The 22,340-nt window shown below is 37.9% G+C and overlaps 1 protein-coding gene across 4 annotated transcripts in view; it reads right to left on the bottom strand.

The window, feature by feature from the left end:
* The window catches only part of lrp1aa (low density lipoprotein receptor-related protein 1Aa), a 187,818-nt gene that overhangs the window by 131,031 nt on the left and 34,447 nt on the right, over nt 1-22,340 (bottom strand). For all 4 annotated transcript variants that reach the window (XM_079597544.1, XM_079597546.1, XM_079597545.1 and 1 more), the window contains exons 3-6: nt 16,659-16,796; nt 6,656-6,775; nt 5,305-5,433; nt 3,255-3,515 (exon numbers count right to left, since the gene is read on the bottom strand). In XM_079597544.1, the coding sequence (XP_079453670.1) occupies nt 3,255-3,515; nt 5,305-5,433; nt 6,656-6,775; nt 16,659-16,796 (648 nt within the window). The remainder of the gene's footprint in view (nt 1-3,254; nt 3,516-5,304; nt 5,434-6,655; nt 6,776-16,658; nt 16,797-22,340) is intronic.

Raw genomic sequence — 22,340 nt, 5'->3', positions numbered from 1 at the left:
AAAGTTTTGGCCTTGAGAAGTAGATTTCAAGATCACTGTTTGAGATTCCCGTTTTCACCTCTTCATTATTATTCTCCCTTTCGTTGTTCTTCCTCACACACACACACACACACACACACACACACACACACACACACACACACGCACGCACGCACGCACGCACGCACACACGCACGCACGCACGCACGCACGCAAACACACACACACACAAACACACACACACACACACACACGCACACACACGCACACGCACGCACAGACACACACGCACGCACGCACGCACGCAAACACATACAAAAACAAACACAAAAACCCCCACACACACACACACACACACACACACACACAAACACACACACGCACGCACGCACGCACACACACACACACAAATCTTTAACTGGCAACAGGAAGCCAATGATCTCTTTATCGCTTCCTAGTGAGGGCAGAGTGTCGCAGTCAACCCTGTGACCCATGACCTGTGACCCGTGACCTGTGAGTGTGTGACCTGTGAGTGTGTGACTGAGAAACATATTAAAACTGCCAAGAACCTGGAAGTCACTGCAGCATTCAGACTAACTCACACTTAAACCCAAAGACAGGGCCGAAACACACTCTTCAGAAGTATGTGAACACAAACACTCGGTCATGTCTGCATTCTTGCGCTCAGTGCGTTCCTGAATCTCCATCTGGACGGTCAGTGAGAGCCAGCGCTGCTGTCAGACCCAAACTATGCACTCCAGGTTAACACATCATTTCCTGTCGAAACTAGCGATCCAACTAGTGTTTAAAATGAAACTCAGAGGTGAATTATCTACACAGTTGTGCCACTTCTGTGCATCCAGCATCTTACTCCGGTTTAGACCGCCACTAATGTGCTGAAGCAGCGCCGCCGCCATGCATGTCAATGATGCTTTTATTGTACCATTAACACCCATGGAAAGTAGTATTGATCACTGTAGAGTGAATCCAAACAGCACAGGCAAAAAAACACACACAAAACAGACACTATCTGAAGGCACAGAAGGAAAATATGAAATATTTAAGATGATCACCAATGAATAGCTCTGTTCAGAAATGTAGGATTAGTCAAGATAAATGGTACTAAATGGTAAGGCCATAACCTGATACTGGTGGAACAGTTAACCCAGTAAAGCTGGACATATGAGATCATTTTCAGGAAAATCTTTTTTTTAATGGAACAGTTTATTGACCACTAAAATATACTCTAAAAAATGCTGGGTTGTTTTAACCCAATTTAGGGTCAAATATGGACAAACCCAGACATTGGGTTACATTTTTAAATTGCATTTTTGATCCAACATTTGGGTTTGTCCATATTTGACCCAAAATTGGGTTAAAACAACCTAGCATTTTTTAGAGTGTATATATATATAATTTTATTTTTATGTAATAAAAAGTTTGCATGTGCATTTTTTTGTGAAGTATCATATTTGGCTTCAATTGATCATATACAGTATAGACTTAGACTTAGAAAACTTTAATGTCCTCAGAGAGGCAATTTGTTGTACAGTACAGACATATTGACACATAATCCACAACACAAACATATCCACATGCACAATATCATAAATAAATAAAAACTACTTCACATTCACATATGTTCTCCAATCATACCCCTCACCACACCTTATTTGATTGGGTTATTGCCATGGGAATGAATGAGTTTTTTGCTCGGTTTGTTCTAACCTTAGGGTATCTATATCTACGACCAGGGAGAGGCTTGAACTCCACTGAAAGTGGATGGGTTGTATCCATGCAAACCTTGTCTGCCTTCTGTGCCAATCTTGTCAGATATAGTTGGTACAGGTCTACCTGTTGTTTACCAATCATTCTTCCACAGGTTTTAACAATCTTCCCCAATTTGTTCCTGTGGGTGATCTTTGAATGTCCATACCAGCATACAATACAATAAGAGAGAATACTCTCAATAAAAGACTTATAAAAAAGAGTCAACATTTTGTTGTCAACATTAAAATAAACAAGTTTTCTAAGAAAATACAAACGTTGTTGGCCCTTTTTAAAAACGGCATCAGCACACTGATCCCAGGATAATTTTTGGTCAATGATAAGACCAAGATATTTATACTCCTTCACTATCTCTATCTCCTCTCCTTTTATCAGAGTTGGAGTGGGTGAGGGAGCCCCATGTCTAAAATCAAAGACCAACTCTTTGGTCTTGGACGTATTCAAGTGCAACTGAGAGGCTTCACACCAGTCAATAAATTCATGCAACACTGGACCATGTTCAGTTTCATCTCGCTCCAATAAACTAATCACAGCAGTATCATCTGCAAATTTAATGAAATAACGTCCAGGATAACTACTGCGACAACAGTCAGTGTACAATATATATAACAGTGGTGACAAGACGCTACCTTGTGGTGTCCCAATTGAAGTGAAGCGGACCCCAGATAATGTGTTCCCCACCCTTACTCTTTGTGGCCGCCCACTCAGGAAGTCCAAGATCCAGTTAATTAGTGATGAGTTTAGCTGAAAATTGTCTCTAAGTCTGTTTGCTAAAATTTGTGGGTGGATTGTGTTGAATGCTGATGAAAAGTCTGCAAATAAAATGCGAGCATGTGTTTTACAACCCTCCAGGTGTGTGTACAGATAATTTAAAAAGCACCACAATGGCATCGTCCGTCCCCCTCCCAAATCTGTAGGCAAATTGTAGGGGGTCAAGAGCATGTCTACAGGAATTCATGATATGTGTTTTAATTATCCGCTCAAGTGATTTAACTAAAAGAGAGGTGAGGGCGATTGGCCTATAATCCTTGGATGAGGATGGATGGGAGACTTTTGGAAGGGGGGTCACAACTGCTATACACTATAATGTATGTTATAGTGATTCAAAAAATATGCAAAAAATAAGCATAAAAAAATATGCAATTTGGTGCAGATGCTGATATTTATATGACCAAAAATCAAGATAAAATTCTGATCGTCTGTAATGTAAATCGAGGAGATCTTTATAACAGTATAGCAGACTATTTACATAAAATGCATAAATATCACCTTTGTTACTATTGTAACCAGATGTGGTGTTGATGATTGACAGGAGGGCCGTGTGGTATAAAGATGTGTTTTGGTGGATTGTGGACACACTAAATGCAGGTGAATCTTGAATTCATTCTTGAAACATTACTAATCTCCAAAGCATCTTCATTAATTCACATGACTTTCCTCAGTTATAACGTGTGAGAGTGAGAGAAGTGGTTTGCTCTGTGACTTACGGTGTAAGCTGAGGGAGATGTTGATGGTCCTCTCTTCGGTGAAGCTCTTGAGTCCTGTGATCTTGGCGCACTTCAGATGTGTGCCCGCGGGGGACTCGCCCACATTGATCCAGCAAACCGTTTCCTGTGCGTACAGGAAGTCCATGGCCGTGGTCTGTTTAGTGCTGGTGTAGAGCGACGGGCTGCTGGAGCCGCTGAGAGACGTGATCTGGATGTTCTGAGAGTTCGCGATCACTAACACGGGGAGACGGTCCACAGGCACTGCAGCAACAGGAACACATCCGCTCAATCACAGCGATGTAATAGCAGTTCAGCCGACGATAATGAGTTTAAGGGATAGTTCGGCTAAAAATTATATTAAACCAATGATTTACTCACCCTCAAGCCGTTCAAGATGTCAATCACTTTTCAGACGAACACATTTTCAGGTATTTTAGAAAATGTCTTAGATCTTTCAGTGGTTATAATGTCAAGTTATGGGGTCCAACCTCCTTCAAGTCCCAAAAATGTGCATGCATCCTTCACAACAGTAATCCATCCGGCTCCAGGGGGATAAACAAGGCCTTCTGAGGGTAATCCGTGCGCTTTTGTCGTAAAAATATACATATTTAAAACTTTATAAATGAAAATAACTGGCTTCCGGCAACGGTCGACGCCTGGAACTCCCGACGACGGGAGATGGTTGACGGCGTATATGACGTAGCGTAGGAAGCGTCGTGACGTAGAACGAACGCTCAATATCCTCTTCTCTATTATCAAAATCCTCCGACATTTTCTTTTAAACACACATTTTTTAAATCACAGAAATCCTGAGTTGAGTTTTGTTTTGCTCTCTGGCGGCGCTGTCACGTTCGTTCTACGTCACGACGCTTCCTACGCTACGCCGGCAACATCTCCCGTGATCGCGCGTCGACTGTTGCCAGAAGCCAGTTATTTTCATTTATAAAGTTTTAAATATGTATATTTTTACGACAAAAGCGCACGGATTACCCTCAGAAGGCCTTGTTTATCCCCCTGGAGCCGGATGATTACTGTTGTGAAGGATGCATGCACATTTTTGGGACTTGAAGGAGGTGGACCCCATAACTTGACATTATAACCAAAGACATTTTCTAAAATACCTGAAAATGTGTTCGTCTGAAAAATGATTGACATATGCATCTCGAACGGCTTGAGGGTGAGTAAATCATGGGTTTAATATCATTTTTTGCCAAACTATCCCTTTAAACTGCTGGCTGATTCGGATACATGCAGAGGTGACACTCGAAACATTAGAATATGGTGCAAAAGTTCATTTATTTCAGTAATTCAACTTAAAAGGAGAAACTAATATATTATATAGACTCATTACATGCAAAGTGAGATATTTCAAGCCTTTATTTGTTATAATTTTGATGATTATGGCTTACAGCTTATGAAAACCTTTTCACAATATTCTAATTTTGAATTTGGGCTTTTCATAAGCTGTAAGTCATAATCATCAAAATTATAACAAATAAAGGCTTGAAATATCTCACTTTGCATGTAATGAGTCTATATAATATATTAGTTTCACCTTTTAAGTAGGGATGCATAACGATTAATCGCAACTAATTGTTTGCAGAATAAAAGTTTTTGTTTACATCATATATGTGTGTGTACTGTTATAAATACACACATGCATGTATATATTTAAAAATATTTACATTTTTAATATATAATTAAATAATATAAATATCATTTATATTATATATAATTATAAATACTTAATATATAAATAGATTTTTTTCTTAAAATTATACATGCATGTTTGTGTATTTATATATACATAATTATTATACACAGTACACACACACACAAAAGCTTTTATTCTGCGAACGATTAGTTGCGATTAATCGTTTACAGCCCTACTTTTAAGTTGCATTACTGAAATAAATGAACTTTTGCACCATATTCTATATGTGTGTGTGTGTGTGTGTGTGTGTGTGTGTGTGTGTGTGTGTGGGGGGGGGGGTAACGGAAACGGAGAATCCTTCTTTTATCTTATCTCGGACTGTTGTGTTTGTCTTACCGTTCTTGGCCTTGCAGGAGCGGTTGTCTGGCTGGACTAGATAACCTTCCACACAGGAGCAGGTGTACGAGCCGTCTGTGTTTGTGCACGTCTGACTGCAGGTGCCGTACACCGTACACTCGTCGAAATCTGGACACACACAGACACAATAAAAACTACTTCAGGGGTTTTGCCTTGGAAGCTTATTTCAGCCACAGAAGAAAAAAGCTAATTACGACGTTTTAACTTACATTTCGGACTTTTCTTCTCACAATTGAGAGTTTGTATCTCACAATTGTGAGACAAAAAGTCAGAATTGTGAGATATAAACTCTCAATTGCGAACAATGGTTCCTTAACGTTCGCATACGAGAAGAACAAGAAGAGAAAGAAAAAGAAAAAAAAGGAAAAAAAAGGTTTTGAATGTTCAGAGAACAATATTTCATCATTAGCTTAGTCCAAATTATGAGATGAAAAGTCGTAAGTAATTTTTATTCCGTGGCGGAAATAAGCTTACTGACTTTATATATTGATCTTGCAACTGTGAGTTTATATCCACTTTTTTTCTAAGAATTGTGAGATATAAACTTGCAATTGAGAGAAAAATCATTTTTAATTTTGTTTTTACAATTATTGTTCTGTGGCAGACACAAGCTTTTATACATACTAGTTGTCCAATGTTGTACAAGTAAGAATTACACAAGTAAAAACTTGCCAATGGGCTAAAAATGCATTTGTTTCAAGATATATTCTCTGAACATAAGTCTTATTATTTGACACAATTTTGTCACTCTTGTTTAAAAGATGTTTTGGACATCTGGCTGAAAAATAAGACAAAAATACTGACAAAGTGGGCAATAAATGCTGTAGAAATATTGTTCAATATTAGTTCATTTGAACTAAAGTAGTTAAATAATGTTAACAAACGGAAAACATTTTTTAGAGAGTAAGCAATTAAAAAAATAGATGTCCTAAAACAGTGTGGCATGACATACAGCAATTTGCTCAGATTAGCTCATATTAAATAATACAATCATTTATGTAATTATGTTAAATATACATGTAATATGCAAAAAGTTATTGTACAGTCAGACTGTCAGCATCTTAAAATAAACAATTAAATATCTTTATGAAAAATAATGTGACCGACTAGCTGATTATACATTTTTCTTTACATGATACCTGATAAAAAATTCTACGTTTTATAGACTTAGTTAGTGTGAATGCTGTTTATTAAAGAAATACAAATTTTAATAATTGTCCACTCTCTGTATCTGCGTCCATACTGTATGTCCAAGGAATGTTTGTGTGTGTGTGTGTGTGTGTGTGTGTGTGTGTGTGTGTGTGTGTGTGTGTGTGCACATGCAACCGACCTTTACAGGTCTTCCCGTCTTGGCTGATCTCATAGCCGCTCTTGCAGAAGCACACGGCGCCGGTGCGAGTGACAGCACAGTCGTCCTGGCAACCCGTGAGCGTGCAGTTCAGCGCCAGCTCTAGAGAGATCAGAGCAGAGGACAGATAGAGGTCATCAACACCGCGCAAACACACTGACCACTCGCGCTGCTGGCTGAGAGAGGTTTCAGGAAGACTGCAAAGTTCAAAACAGCAAAAAAATATAAAAAGAAGTCTAAAAGCTCTACTTGTATAATTAAAGCATATGATGCATAAAATCTCACAAGCTCTATTTTTACTCAATCTAGTAACAGACTATACATCACACACAGGTGAACCTCGAAATAATTCGAATATTGTGCAAAAGTTCATTTATTTCAGTAATTCAACTTAAAAGGTGAAACTAATATATTATATAGACTCATTACATGCACAGTGAGATATTTCAAGCCTTTATTTGTTATCATTTTGATGATTATTGGTGCGTTCAAGTCCTCCTGGGAAGTTTGTTTGCACTATGTGGGAAGTCGTGTTTACGAGTTCGAGTCACTTTCGTCGGAGTCGGATGGCGGAGTACTTTCTCTTAATTAATTACACAAAAATACAGCGAGATTCTTAAACTCTAGAAAATAAAGAACAAAGATTTGCATAAGGTGTGCTTGGGTTTTTTATGTTTTAAGTTAATTTATGAAGCCACTGCAAACTTTATTGTTACATATTACATTGTTATTTTATAATGCTATCATATTCTGTGCAGGCGATTAGCTTACTGCGCTGTAAATAGAAAAGCCTGACAAGCTAAATACCTTGTATTGTGGTATGTGGTATTTCAAAAATTTCAAATGAAAATTTCTAATTCAAAGTTAAAATATTGTGAAAAGGTTTTCATAAGCTGTAAACCATAATCATCAAAATGATAACAAATAAAGGCTTGAAATATCTCACTTTGCATGTAATGAATCTATATAATATATTAGTTTCACCTTTTAAGTTGAATTACTGAAATAAATGAACTTTAGCACCATATTCTAATGTTTCGAGTGTCACCAGAGCTGCTTCAACAGCTCGCAGCAACTACATGTATGCTAATATGCTAACAGCTCTTTATGTAGACAGCCTTCCCAGCTAACATGGTGAACAAAAGTTATTCCAGTAATGTTACAGTAATAGAGCGTTCATTCAAAGTTAATAATGTTCTCAAAAAGTAAGCAAAAACCATATTTCTACATTGTTCATGGACCGTTTAGCTGGATGTTCTTTTAACTTATTTTTTTTAATGTTACTACTTGTTTCAGAACGTTCAGAGAACATTAAAAGAATGACAAAATGGAATATTCCCTTAACGTTCGCATAAACAAGAAGAAGAAAAAAAAAATTAGGTTTGAACAATATTTCATCATTAGCTTAGCAAAATGCTAAAATGTCAAACTTGATTGAAAGCAACAGCAAGTCGAAACAACAGAGCTGTGTGTGTGTGTGTGTGTGTGTGTGTGTGTGTGTGTGTGTGTGTGTGTGTGTGTGTGTGTGTGTGTGTGTGTGTGTGTGTGTGTGTGTGTGTGTGTGTGTGTGTGTGTGTGTAAGCATGCAGAGTTGAGCATGTGCAGTAAGTTCATCATTGCTAATCCTTAAGAGGATTGAGGAGAAATTTGACAGGGATTTTGCCTTAACTTAACATTTCATCACACACTATGGTAAAGTGTGTGTAGCACGTGCTCTGATGGGTTACACTGATAGAGCCTAACACCTTTCACAGAAATTACATTTCGAAATAAAGATAAATCAGTCCAGCTTTGTGCATTGCACCTTTCTTGTAAGCATTAGGTGAAGCAAAGTACAGTTAATCTCCATTTCATCTGGCAATTACCTAGTTTGCTATTATTAAACTATTAAATCATATATTTATAAAAGTATTATATCAGCTATTGTTCTCCATGTTCTCTAGATATTGTTATAAACACTAAAACTTAAAAATGTTTCTGTCACTCAAACAGTTTTAACGATGCCAAGATAATTTAGATTCTTAGTGATGTCCATCTTGAATTCATTTAGCTTTGGATACAAGTGTATGTCAAATGCATAAAGGTAAACCAATTTTCTTTTAAAGGGGTGGTTGATTATGATTTCACTTTTCTAACTGTAGTTAGTGTGTAATGTTGCTGTTTGAGAATAAACAACATCTGCAAAGTCACAACGCTCAAAGTTCAAAGCAAAGGGAGATATTTGCTTTTAAAGAAATAGTTTTTTAAGGACTACAACAAACGGCTGGTAGGAACTACACGACATTCCTCACGGTTTAGTGACATCACCAACCCTAAAATTTACATAAACCCCGCCCCCGGAACACGATTTATAGATTGTTGTCATGACAGAATATGCTAATCAATGACTAGAAGATATCTACACATACGCTATCTAAAATGATCAACTAACCATTCAGTCTCTCCATCATTTTCAGACTAGAAATGTTCAGTGCATGTGTGTGTGTGTGTGTGTGTGTGTGTGTGTGTGTGTGTGTGTGTGTGTGTGTGTGTGTGTGTGTGTGTGTGTGTGTGTGTGTGTGTGTGTGTGTGTGTGTGTGAGGTAAAAGGACACAAGCTGTTGAAGCTCCGCCCCCTGTGCCGGGAGCAGCAGCTCATTTGCATTTAAAGGGACAGACACACAACGGTGTGTTTTTGCACACCCTCAGAAAGTGACAATTTTAACATGCTATATAAAAATATCTGTGGGGTATTTTGAGCTAAAACTTTACACACACACTCTGGGGACATCAGAGACTTATTTTACATCTTGTGAAAAGGGCATTATACCCCCCCCCACCCCTTTAACAAATCATGTCACACTAACAGTGCTTTTTTATTAAGCTATGAAAATATCATGTTGGAAGAATGACTGTGTTCTGTGACATGCAGTGGCTTCAAGCATCAAGCTCTGAGTCTGCTAAAGTCTCCTCTAGGTTTCTTCATTAATGCACCTTCTGCTGACCAGTGAACTGTAGACTGTGTCACCGTTCCTCTGGATATAAGGTCAGATCGGACAGCCTTCAGTTTCAATGACTGACTCTGTATCGAATATCTAAACTGACAAATGTCCTCATACATGAAGCCATGCAGAGATAATAGCATGTTTCCAATTCATGAGTGTGATGATTGAGCAAGTCAAATTTGGATAAAATGCATTGCATTCATGTAAGCGGTTTGAAATCACTGCTTCTGCCATCGAACAGCGTTGGGAAGCTAATGTAAAAGCCACTCGTGATGAAGAAACAACATGAAATGACACTTACAATCTATTTTACTTTCAGAATGCGATTGGGTCGTAAAAACACATACCAGAGTTTGCAGTTGTTGAGGACTTTCTACTGAGAAATGTACATATGTTAGTACCGTCAGTACATTGTGTTACTCCTAAAACTGCATATGTCGTCATTTTAAATCGTTTATTGATCTAATTATGTATGTGTTGTGTAAGACAGTAAAGCCCAACACTCAACAGGACTGAAAGATGTTTATTCCCATAGAAAGTCAAACACATTCTGGGATGGTGATCCTTCAGGTGTTCAGCACACAGCATTACACTACCAGTCCCTCTGCAATCTTCTCTCATCACTGCACACTCACGAAACACCAGGCATTTTAAAGTGTGCATCTTTATCTGATGATATCTCAGCCAGTGCTCTTGTATCTTCTCAGACACACACCTGACGATGAGAAAGTGATGCAGTCGCCACTGAAAACCAGCAGCTGACGTCAACATCAGCCAATAAACAAGATTTATTCATATAAACTGAAGCAATCCATCTGGATAAACTGGACACATCGGTGTAAAGCTACAGGTACAGGAGGACTGTGGTAAAATGTGTTACATTAAAAAATATTTTTTTATAAATATTTATTATTGTAGGCTATTTGTTTAAAACTAGGGTGCAAAAGAAATATAAAATTGAAATTGTCAACATTTACTCATATCAATTACTGCAGATGTAGACTGAGTAAACCCAGCCCGAAACCTGTACATTTTTCTATCCTGCTTCCGTTATAAATCTGCGGGGACCAATCACAAACTGGCTTATCCACCTGGCGTGCTATTGGCGGGTTTAACACGATGACGATAGAGAAGCGACGGATTCATTTTAACCTCTTGACAATGCTCAATGGCTTCTTGAGTTTAGCAAACCAATCGCTCAAGTGGGTGTAAATAAAGGCTTTAAAATTAAGGTATTAAGGAAATAAAGCCTAATTGTAAAGTGTTACCTAAAAAAAAGAAATAAAGACAAAATTCTCTGTGACTTCTATTATAATTGCCTTGAGTTTACTTTCACGTAGCAATAAAGACGCAAGGGAGATTTTTGTCCAAAAGTTTAGACCGAAGCTAATGTGTGTGGGTTTCTCCCATCATCCCCAATGTCACTTCTCTGTGTTTTACGGCCCTGACGAGAACGTCGGTCTCCTCGGCTGTGAACCGCTCCTAATAGCGATCCGCCGTGGAACAAGCGCACCGGCTGTTAAAGAGAATGTGAGAGGACGCTCTGATTGGTTTATTTCAAACCACACCTATGAGTAATGAAGCGACTTCAGACCAACCCCTTTTAGATTTGCGCCAGGCGCAAGAGTCATTTATCCCGCCGGGAAAATAGCAACAGCGCCGGGATCCGCCCACAAAGTTACTTGCGCTTTGACACTTGCGTTTCAGAACGTTAAAATAGGGCCCAATGTGTTCAATTGTTAAAGACATGGCGCTGCGTCTGTGTGCAACCCTATTTACACGTTGTGTTGCTAATGTTTGAGGATCCTTTTAGTGACAGGGCTCTGATCGCGATGCCATGTAAAGTAATAGAACAGCGTATGAAGCATAACCCGCCAAATTGGCTAGTGTGTTAAAATGCGTTACCCGCCACGTGGATTTCACCTGCTTTTGACAGGCGGGTGTTCATTTCAAACCCTGCTGACTCTTAGTGAACAGTCGCAAGACACGCAGAACCTGTCATTTGTTGTCCCTGATCTCGAATCTGATGTGAATCATGCCAAGTTTGTAAATGGCAAAAACATTTCATTGGTGATCTAACCCTGGATTTGTAATTAACCAGGAATAAATCTTGAACTCAAGCAGTTTCTGTCTGTATCTCTCCAGGTTTCAGTGGAGTGATTTCCTCTATCACCTCGCCAGTGTGTTCATGTCCAGACGGGTTTGTGTCACATCACTGGAGATCACCCGCTAGATTCATGCATATAGAGAGACACTACAGCTGTGTGTGTGTGTGTGTGAGAGAGAGAGAGAGAGAGAGAGAGAGAGAGAGAGAGAGAGAGAGAGAGTGTGTGTGTGCATATGGGGGTGAAGCTAAAATAGGTAGGTCAAGGTTAACTGCATGTGAGAAGCCCAGGAATTTACCTTTCCTTATATACATTATCTGACCTGTACATTGAGCTCAGATCTTTGCTCAAGTCCTATAAAAAACCTACATAAAAAACTCAAATAAAAAAAGTAATAAAACTTAGTATTTAGAGGTGCTGATGCTCCAATCGACAGCATGGTTGTGTGTGTGATCTTTTTTTTTTACAACAGTTTAATAAACCATAAGTTAAAGGAATGGTTCGGAGTAATTTCAACCTAGGGTCCTACACCATGACCTTGAGCCGAACTCCCCCCATAAGCTTTTTCCTCCTTGGTGGAATATTATTAAAGTTAGAGATTATTTAGAGATATCAGCCGGATGGCTTAGTGCAGGCGCTAATGGATCCAAGGTTGTATCTGGTAAATTACGCCACTAATAATGCCCGGGATGGCACCAAACTTCTACAGTAGTACAAATAGGTTCTGTACTCATAAAACGAGGCATTGGAAAGTGTGTAAGTACATCAGGAGTTTATTTAAATAACACGCCAACCCTCGATGTCAAGGTCACTTCCGTGATTTGGTAAAACCTGTAAAAGTCCTGGCAGAAAGCGATGCATAAGGATGTGGTGTAGCGACGCCCATTCCTTTGTATATCCCAATTTTTTAATTTATTTTTTCGGAAGTGTTGACGACTTAGTGTTAACTAATAATTGTTGCAAACTGCCAACAAAATATTAGTGCATTCCTGGAACTGGGCGTTTATACTCTACATCCTTATGCATTGATGCACAATGGTTAATCCTGTTTGAATTTGAATTATATATAGTTGGCAGATCAAAAAAAAAAAAAAAAAGCGATATGTCCAACGTTACTCAATATTAAAGGAATGGTTCGCAGTAAAATCAAGCTAGGGTCCTTTGCACCATGACCTCGAGCCAAACACCCCCCAGAAGCCTTTTCCCCTTGGTCGAACATTATTAAAGTTAGAGCTTATTTATGGATGTAGTAAATACATCAGGTCCTGAATAGGGATGGGACGATTACCGGTTTCACGATAAACCACGATGAAATGTACTGACGGTTAGTATTATCGTTTAAAATTTTATTATCATTAAAACCGTGTTTGATTATCGCGATTTTAATAGCTCATTGTAAATCCTGTCCAGCCAGCATCAGTCTGGCGCAGGCGCAGTGCACAATGTTGTGTTTTTATTCGAGAAGGAATGGCGGATGGCAGTGACCGTGCTCGTGAGATTTTTCAGCCTTTTAAGTGGACCAAATCTGAGGTGTGGTCATATTTTGGCTTTTACAAAAGTCCTGAAGGAAACTTAGTCGAGGATGGTCACCCTGTCTGCAGAACAAAAAGTCGCTGCAACAGAAACACTTCAAATCTGCCGAGTCGTCTTGTGTGACCAGCACCCACTGTTTAGTTGTAGGCTATAGCGAACACAAGGCAAGTTAACTTTGACTTCAATACCAAAACTACGTCTGGGAAATAATTGGGCACAAAATGTTGTTTTGAGTTGAAATATTGTTTCTCACTCGCTTGAAATAAACGTGAAGCTTCCGCGAAGAAAAGTTTGCAGCAAGTGGCTTTGAGCCAAAGACGAACGAACAAGTTCAAACAAGACTATTATTAAGAGTGCCATTTAAGGGATAATAATGTATAGATTCATTGTAATCTTTTTTTTTTACCACATAATTACGGGGACATATTGAATTGACATTAATGTTTTAAATCTTACCTGTTTATAAATCCATTTAGTACAGCGTACAAAACAATCGTCCAGACAAGATGATCACAACAATATTATCAAACTCTGTAAACAATAAACCAACTCTGATTTCATTTTCAATACAATCAAAAACGGAGACACAAGACGGCAAGTTGTATTTGAATGAAACGAGAGCGCGCGCATGTTGTGATACATGGATGTGCACTGTGTTTTAATGCGTTGCTATTGACGACGGTCATTATAATGAAGGAAATGCCACAGAATAGAATCTTGCTTTAATAAGTGCATAGAGCTGCTTGTTTTATTTGTTGTTTGTTGATTTTCAAATATAAAACTTGTTGAAATGTTTTCAGTGTGAGCATCAGTTATTTTTGAACACTTTCATCTCGTTTTAACAAAACCGTGATAATATTGATAATCACGATAATTTTGGTCACTATAATCGTGATATGAAATTTTCATACCGTCCCATCCCTAGTCCTGAATATATAGTGTTTTTGACCAAATCAGTGGAGTGAATCATACAATGAATGGTTTAGCACATCAAACGTTAAGCCAGCGTTTAACACTATTAAGGGACCAAGTGATGAGTGCTGCTAATCAAATCAGTGTTTTCTAGAGTTGAATATTATATTGTGTGAAGAAAGCATAGTCAAGTTGAATATGTCTCAGTGTAGTTCATGCAATGCGTATATACTGTAGATATGTAGTTATGTGGATACCGTGCGATTAAGTTCTACAACTTGGGTGTTATCTTGTGTTTTGGAGATGACAAAAACAAGATGGAAAATCTTGTTTCTACAAATATTTGGCGCAAAACACTTTGCTAAGGTCATAAACTAACCTTCAGAAACATAATATAAAGATCTGGAATTGCATTTCATGACCCCTTTAACTTATTTGGAGGAAAAAAATTATTAAATATCACGCCTGGAGGAAAATCACAGCTTGGAGAAATATTGGGCCGATAGTGAATATTCAATTATGAAGTTTCCTCAGATAACTCAATCCTCATAGTTCATCAATGACGGCACTCTGTCCTGGTCCAGAGGCAGCTAATTATTTAATAACACATAATTATTTAAAATGAATAACCGTGAGCTTTACAGTTGGGAAGCGATTGCTATTATATATTGCATGTGCATTTTTCTTCCAAATTGAATGTTTCTTTTTTAAACCAATTTTTTTATTATTATTTATTTATTTTTTACTTCTGACTCGTCTACTAAGAAATACATTTTTCCAATGGCTCATGCATGTGGTATTTGGCAATTGTTCTACTGCAGTGTTCTTCTTGGACAGAAGAGTCTTCCTCTCTGCTGCAGTCTCCCTGCTGTGCACATCACTCTTCTTCATGTTTGTGTGATCGCTCATGAATATGAATCTGAGCCAGTGCAAGAGAAGCCTGTGGATCCTGGTTACCCTGCGGTTCTTTGTGACCTCCTGGAATATTATATGTCGTGCTTATGGAATGATGTTTCTGCCTGGTCACTCCTCATAGAGGAACAGAGGTGTTGAACTTCTTCTCTTTGTACACTCTCCACCTGATGGACATCGATCTCTTCACAAACACTTTTCCGGCCTTGTGAGCGTTAATAACTTTTAATCAGAACTTTTGATTGAGGCATGGCAGTTTCCAAACCCAGGCGTGATGAAGTCCAGATTTTGATAGACGATCCAGGTTTATGTTCTGTGAAGCAGAGCTGCTAAACTCACACCAGATGTATCTAAAACAATTGAAACGCCTGAATCCAATTATGTTTGAAAATGGACAGAAAATCCTAGAGGTTCACGTATTTTTTCAGGAATTATATTTACTCCTGCATCATTTCCCGGAGATAAATAAGAGAAAACATACTATATATAATTTTTTAACCTAATTCCTTCCATCTATTGATAGAAAGATCTGATCACAATCTAGATAAGAATCTCTTGAATTTCTACATAAATCATAAGGACTTCTTACATTTCTAGCATCACTGTATTTTGTTTGTTTTTGTCCGGTGGAAATTAAAAGTGCAGATCCATGTGTGTGCACATAACTATGCAACAGAGTAGTCTCTTTAAAGGGATAGTTCACCCAAAAATGAAAATTAGCCCATGATTTACCCTGAAGCCACCGTATATGACTTTCTTCTTTCAGACGAGTTATATAAGAAATGCCCTGGCTCTTCCAAGCTATATAATTAATTAATTACATTTATATAGCGCTTTTCTGGACACTCAAAGCGCTTACATAGAAGGGGGGAATCTCCTCAACCATGGCAGTGAATGGCCGTTTCTGTTTTGAAGTCCATAAAAGTGCATCTATTAATCATAAAAGTGCATCTGTCCATCATAAAAGTGCATCTATCCATCATAAAAGTGCATCTATTAATCATAAAAGTGCATCTATCCATCATAAAAGTGCATCTATCCATCATAAAAGTGCATCTATCCTTTTATGATGGACAGATGCAACTCTGATTGTATTCGTCTGAAAGAAGAATGTAATTTACACTTAGGATGACTTGAGGGTGAGTAAATCATTGGCTAATTTTCATTTTTGGGTGAACTGTCCCTTTAAGTCATAAACTTATCATGTCTCTTCAGAAGATTTGGATTAAACCGCTCGATTCATATGCACTTCTTTTACAATCTTTTTTAGAAGGTCAAAGTTGTGTGGACTTTCAATGGATGGAAAAAAATGTTGTGAGAATATTGCAAATATTTTAATTTGCATTCCAAAGATGTGACGCGTTTGCAAAAACATGAGGGTGAGTTAATAAAGCTTTAACTTTGTTTCTGTGTCAAGCTTCATTTCTACAGAAAGACTGATATTGCTAATATTACTCATGTTTATAATGATAAAATGGATGTGTGATGAGCAGAACTGTACAGCAGTGTGTGTGTGTGTGTGTGAGTGTGTAGTTGTTACCTCTGCAGTGCGGGCCTTCGTCTCCTCCATCAGAGCAGTCGGGGACGCCGTTACACAGTTTGCTCATGTGAACACACAGCTCTGAACCCAGACACTGATGTTCATTGGGAGGACACCGCGACACACGGTTATGAGGACCTGAGAGAGAGAAGATAACAGAAGCATTAAGATGATGAAACTACAGTGCTTTCAAAACCTCCATGTAAAATGCTAGGTATAATTTTGTACCATATAGCAAAGCTGTAACCATACCTTGAACATTGGTGGGATAATAAACACCTAATTACTGCTTATTAATAGTTATAGTAAGGTAGTTGTTGAGTTTAGGTGATTAAGGGATGTAGAATATGGTTATGCAGAATAAGGCATTAATATGTTCTTTTTAAAGGGGTGATGAACTGAGAAATAAAATTTTCCTTGAGCTTTTGACATATAAGAGGTCTGCATACTACAGTTTCAGAACTGAAAACTTCCTTGTTAGTCCAATAAAAGCTTTTACAGCAGGCCCAGCAAACACAGGTTTTTCAAAGTGGGGATCTGTGACGTAACAAGGTATCAAACCCCGCCTCCGCAGAAGAAGGTCGACGCCCACTTCAACACCGCCTGTTTAGCCCCGCCCACCGACTGGCGCATTACATGAAACTCATTATAATATGCAAAACTGTTATCCAATCATAGCAGTGGGCGTTTACTTCCAAGTCTTCAATGCGGCATGCCCATATAAACCGAGCGTTTCAGGAGCTAGGCTCAAACCCAGGGTAGAAAATAGCCGATTACTTATTCATCTTGATGTTTTTGAATGTAAAAACCAAGCGAAGACAGACACGAGAGGCGGGAACAGAGTAACGTTAGACGTGATCAATGTGAAGTTGCAGAAGAAAGAAGCCGTGGATCAGGAGGTGAGGGGAACACACTGCAATAGCCTGGACTTAAGTTGGACCCAACGTTTCAAATATAATCAACATTTCCCTCAGTACTAGATGTGTTGGGCTATTTAACATGACGTTTTAATTATATTCTGCTGAAATAAATGACATTACTCGATAAAAGATTCAGGATTCTGGTAGCTCAGCGTATGGGGCTTAGTGATGCGTCACCCCGTGTATTGCTGTGATTGGTCGTAGTGTTAGCCAATTGCGTGCAGTGAGATTTTCAAATGCTCGCTTGGTGCCGCCCCTCGAGCTGGCCGATTTTCATTACGATTGTCGAGTTCACGCGCATAGGTTTAGTTACTTAGATCACGTGCGTGAACTCGACAATCGACTATTTTGGACTTCGACCGAAAACAGGAACTAAACACAGGTATTTGCGCTGGCTGAAATAACATCATTTTTATTAATATCTTTCACATCTACTGCAGTCAGATTCACTCGTGTTCACTCTGAAGGAATCACTCAACATGGCTGGGCACTTGTATGACACATCAAGGATGATAAGAGAAATAAAAGCAGGTTTAAAACTTGCCCCATTCAAGTCAACAGGGTGCACATTTTAAAAAGAGGATAACACGGTGTAGGCAACACCGATTTTTGTCGTTGTTCTCTGTATTGACAGCACTCCAAATTTACTAAAAATTGAGCTCAATGTTAAAATTGACCGGAGTTCTCCTTTAATTGACGCCAGACCATTCATCTTTCACATTTAGGTCTGGATTTCCAGGCTAGTTGTGTAGTGCTTTCTCCTATGAAGTCATGTATTTCAGTTGGTGAATTAAAATAAGTGTGCAAGTGCAACAACACAGATTGACAATATTATTGTCGGTCGTTTAACATTTCTGCAGTAAAACGATTGTTTATATAATAAATAATAAGCTACTTACACAACCTTACACACATTTTCTTTCACTGTTTGCACTGGAATTCGCACTGGTCTTCTGTGAACAGAAAACTGTCCCTCTCAGTGTTCATGGAGGTTACGGCCCTTGAACAAGAATTCACGTTCATGGCGTAGGCAAAATATTTTGAAAGAATACTTCAATTTACTGTGGTGACACATGGCATCTGTTATTTGTAAAACGGTGGTACATGGAAAAGTGCTTTTTTCACCTCATGCAACATCATTCTGTGGTCATTTTGTTTCTTGCTTTCGTCCACAATTGGTCAATTATTGCAGTTTCTGGTTTTATTATGACTGTGTCCATAAGTGTGCAGTCATGTGTTTGTCTTTGAGTCACTGGATGAGCTGTGTTTGTGTGTCTGAGATCTCATCCGCTCTGGACCGGACAGAAACACTGGGCGTGGAGTGAAAAAAGACCAAATGTCTCCAAATTATTGTCCAGAAATGAGCGAACGTGTTTTCGCAGAAAGGTTACGCAACACAGCAGAGTTTGAAACAATAAATGTGCCCTGACCGTCCAGTTTACTGATGAGATCATCAACACAGCGCCAGCACAAACACACATCAGCGGTGCGGCATTAATTCACCGCTGTATTACGCTAGGACACAGGGTTTCTATCGAGGCGTGTGTGTGTTTTCTGGTTGTTCAAATATATTCTCATATCCCAGTTTCGGTCAACTAGGTGACACTCGAAAGATTTGAATATGGTGCAAAAGTTCATTTATTTCAGTAATTCAACTTAAAAGCTGAAACTAATATATTATATAGACTCATTACATGCAAAGTGAGATATTTCAAGCCTTTATTTCTTATAATTTTGATGATTATGGCTTACAGCTTATAAAACCCCCAGATTCAAAATTAGAATATTGTGAAAAGGTTTTCATTTTCAAAAAATTTGGGGGAAAAAGGCAATCTACAGCTACAGGTTACTATGCTATTTACTATGCAAAAAAAAGCATAACCAACCAAAATCTCTTGAATTCAACATAATTTGAAACAACATACGTTGTTTTTGCATATATTCATAATTTCTTTGTATGACCAAAAATGATGTTGGCACAATTTGGCATGTTTCATTGCATTGCTAGTCACGACCATAGACAGTACATAAACGGTCACGACTGTTTCCTGAAACCGTATGTCGCAAAGTATCGTTCAACCACTTTGGTTTATGACGTCTCGCACGTGGTGGACTAATATCTTATTTTAATTAATCAGTTTGAGATCGAATTAACGATAGATTTTGTCATATTTACAGACATGACATCTGAAGAGGACATCTGACGCTGCTGACGTAAGACGCTGCTGACGTGTTATCTGGTGCGCCGTGTATTCGGGTTCAAATAAATATGGATGGGCAAAAAAAAAGTCTTCCTCTTTGTCGAAATCCTTAGACATGTTTGCGAAGATTTATTTATTTTTTTACAGTGTGCGTCTCCCTCAGACTGTAAACGAAGCTCGGGCGCACCAGATAACACGTCATCAGCGTCTTCCGTCAGCAGCGTCACTGCGGAGTCCTGAACGCAGATTCACAACAGACCCGGGAGAGAATACAATGCTGAATAAAGTCGTAGTTTTTGTTATTTTTGGACCAAAAAGTATTTTCGATGCTTCAAAAAATTCTAATGTCCATGATGTCACATGGATACTTTGATGATGTCTTTATTACCTTTCTGGACATGGACAGTATACCGTACATACATTTTCAATGGAGGGACAGAAAGCTCTCGGACTAAATCTAAAATATCTTAAACTGTGTCCCGAAGATGAACGGAGGTCTTACGGGCTTAGAACGACACGAGGGTGAGTCATTAATGACATCATTTTCATTTTTGGGTGAACTAACCCTTTAAGCAAAAACATTCAGACAGCAAGTGGAAATGGTAACAATTCACAAAAAAAGTAACAATTACAAAATGTACAAAATATTTTGAAGAAACTACAGCATTAGAAATCAAAAGGCTTCGGCATTGTTTCTGTCCCGTAAGTGTGCAGGATTGTGGACACTTGCACAGGCGTGCGCTGAGACCATAAGCCTATTGTAATATTGTGATCACATGTGGCGTTCCAGATCTGGAGGTGGAAACGCTCGTGGAAGGGGAACGCCACATGGAAAACTCTGGAATAAGAGCATCACATGGGGAACGTGACCCGAGACCCGGTGACAACACCACATGCCACTCGCACACATGAGCCACACGTCACATTTGGAAATATAAAGACTTTTCACATGCTGACTAGTCGACTTTATTTCTCTGATTTATAGATAACAGATGCTTGAAGTTTCATGAGGAAAATTCAATCCAGGTAAAACTATTCAGAGCAAGGGTCCACTATTCAGTGAAGGCGGGTTTTAACTGAACGGATGAATTGTGTTAAATAACTGTCTAATAACAGGAGATTTGCCTTAAATATCAGGTCATCAAGTGTTTTATTACTCTATGAAAAAAAAAAAATGCATTTATATTATAATGTTATATCATTTCAATGTCAGTCACTTCAGGCCAAAACAAGGGTTTGGTATTTTTATGCAGTTTTTACATGTTTTATGTTTTGATGCTTCATGAGTAGTTTTGTTTACTAACCATTAACAGACCATAATAGAGCATTACCATACAATGCAAGCAATTATGTCTGTATCACATATAGCTGCATATGCTGATAATTATATCAATAAAACATGAACAGTTCTATAAAAAAAAAAAGTGAAAACGAAAAGAAATCAGGGCTGAAAACAACACTAACGCTTTCATTTTCAAAAACAAAGCCCATTATATACATATAAAAAATAAAAGGTTTATGCCATGTTTTTGTTTTTAATCAGCATAAAATCAAGAACCAATTTCATTGCAATGGTTCCGTGATAATCTCTTCTTTATATGATCAAATCTAAAGGCATCAGCTTTAAATAATGTACATTTGAAAAATAGTTTGACTGTAAAAATGTTTCTGCAGTTTCGCTGTACGACTTCTGATCAGATTTAGACTTGTTTCTATTCTGCAGTCTGTGGTTGACCCGAACCCAGCACCGGTCAGCCATATAATAAATCTCTGACTGTCGTCTGCAAACCACAGACACACACACCGGCTGTGTTCAGAAACTCCCTGCTTATAAACAATGTGTACGGTCTAATACTTTATATTTAAAGTGAAAAAGCAGCAATTACTCTGTTTTTCTCATACGGAAATGTAATATATGACATATATGTCCCTATATCGCTAGTGACGCCGTCATATATGCTAAATAAGACAATATATTGCTATCACATATATACATATCTCTATGTTGATTTTTAACATATATAAATTTGCCATATTAAATGAGTATATTGACATATATTAATATGATGTATATGATTATTATTTATATAATACTGTATGTTTTGACCATATATGTCACCGATATGTTTAATTTATATATGCCGAACTATTTACTATTTAAATATTTATTTCAAGTCTACAGATCAAGTCTACATATCCACATTTGACTTCAATTTCTATCTCATTTTCGAATCTTTTATAAATAAAATGTATTATTTATTATTATTTTACCTTTTCTTGACCAGCTCATAAAAACAAAACAAATACTACACAAATTCTATTTGAAAACTGATAATTATATATGTGACATGTATATAAAAAAACACTATTATACATACATAAAATATATGGGCTGGTTTTATGTCAATTGTTCCATTTTCTAATAGGTTTTATATATGGGCATATTTAATATATGTGGATATATTTAATATATGTATATTTCATATGTGTACATATGGATTATTATTAGGGCTGTTTAAAAGATTAATTGTGATTAATCGCATCCAAAATAAAAGTTTGTG

The sequence above is a fragment of the Phoxinus phoxinus genome (assembly GCF_949152265.1).
Source record: "Phoxinus phoxinus genome assembly, chromosome: 22".
Taxonomy (NCBI): domain Eukaryota; kingdom Metazoa; phylum Chordata; class Actinopteri; order Cypriniformes; family Leuciscidae; genus Phoxinus; species Phoxinus phoxinus.
This window is presented reverse-complemented; position numbering and strand designations above follow the sequence as displayed.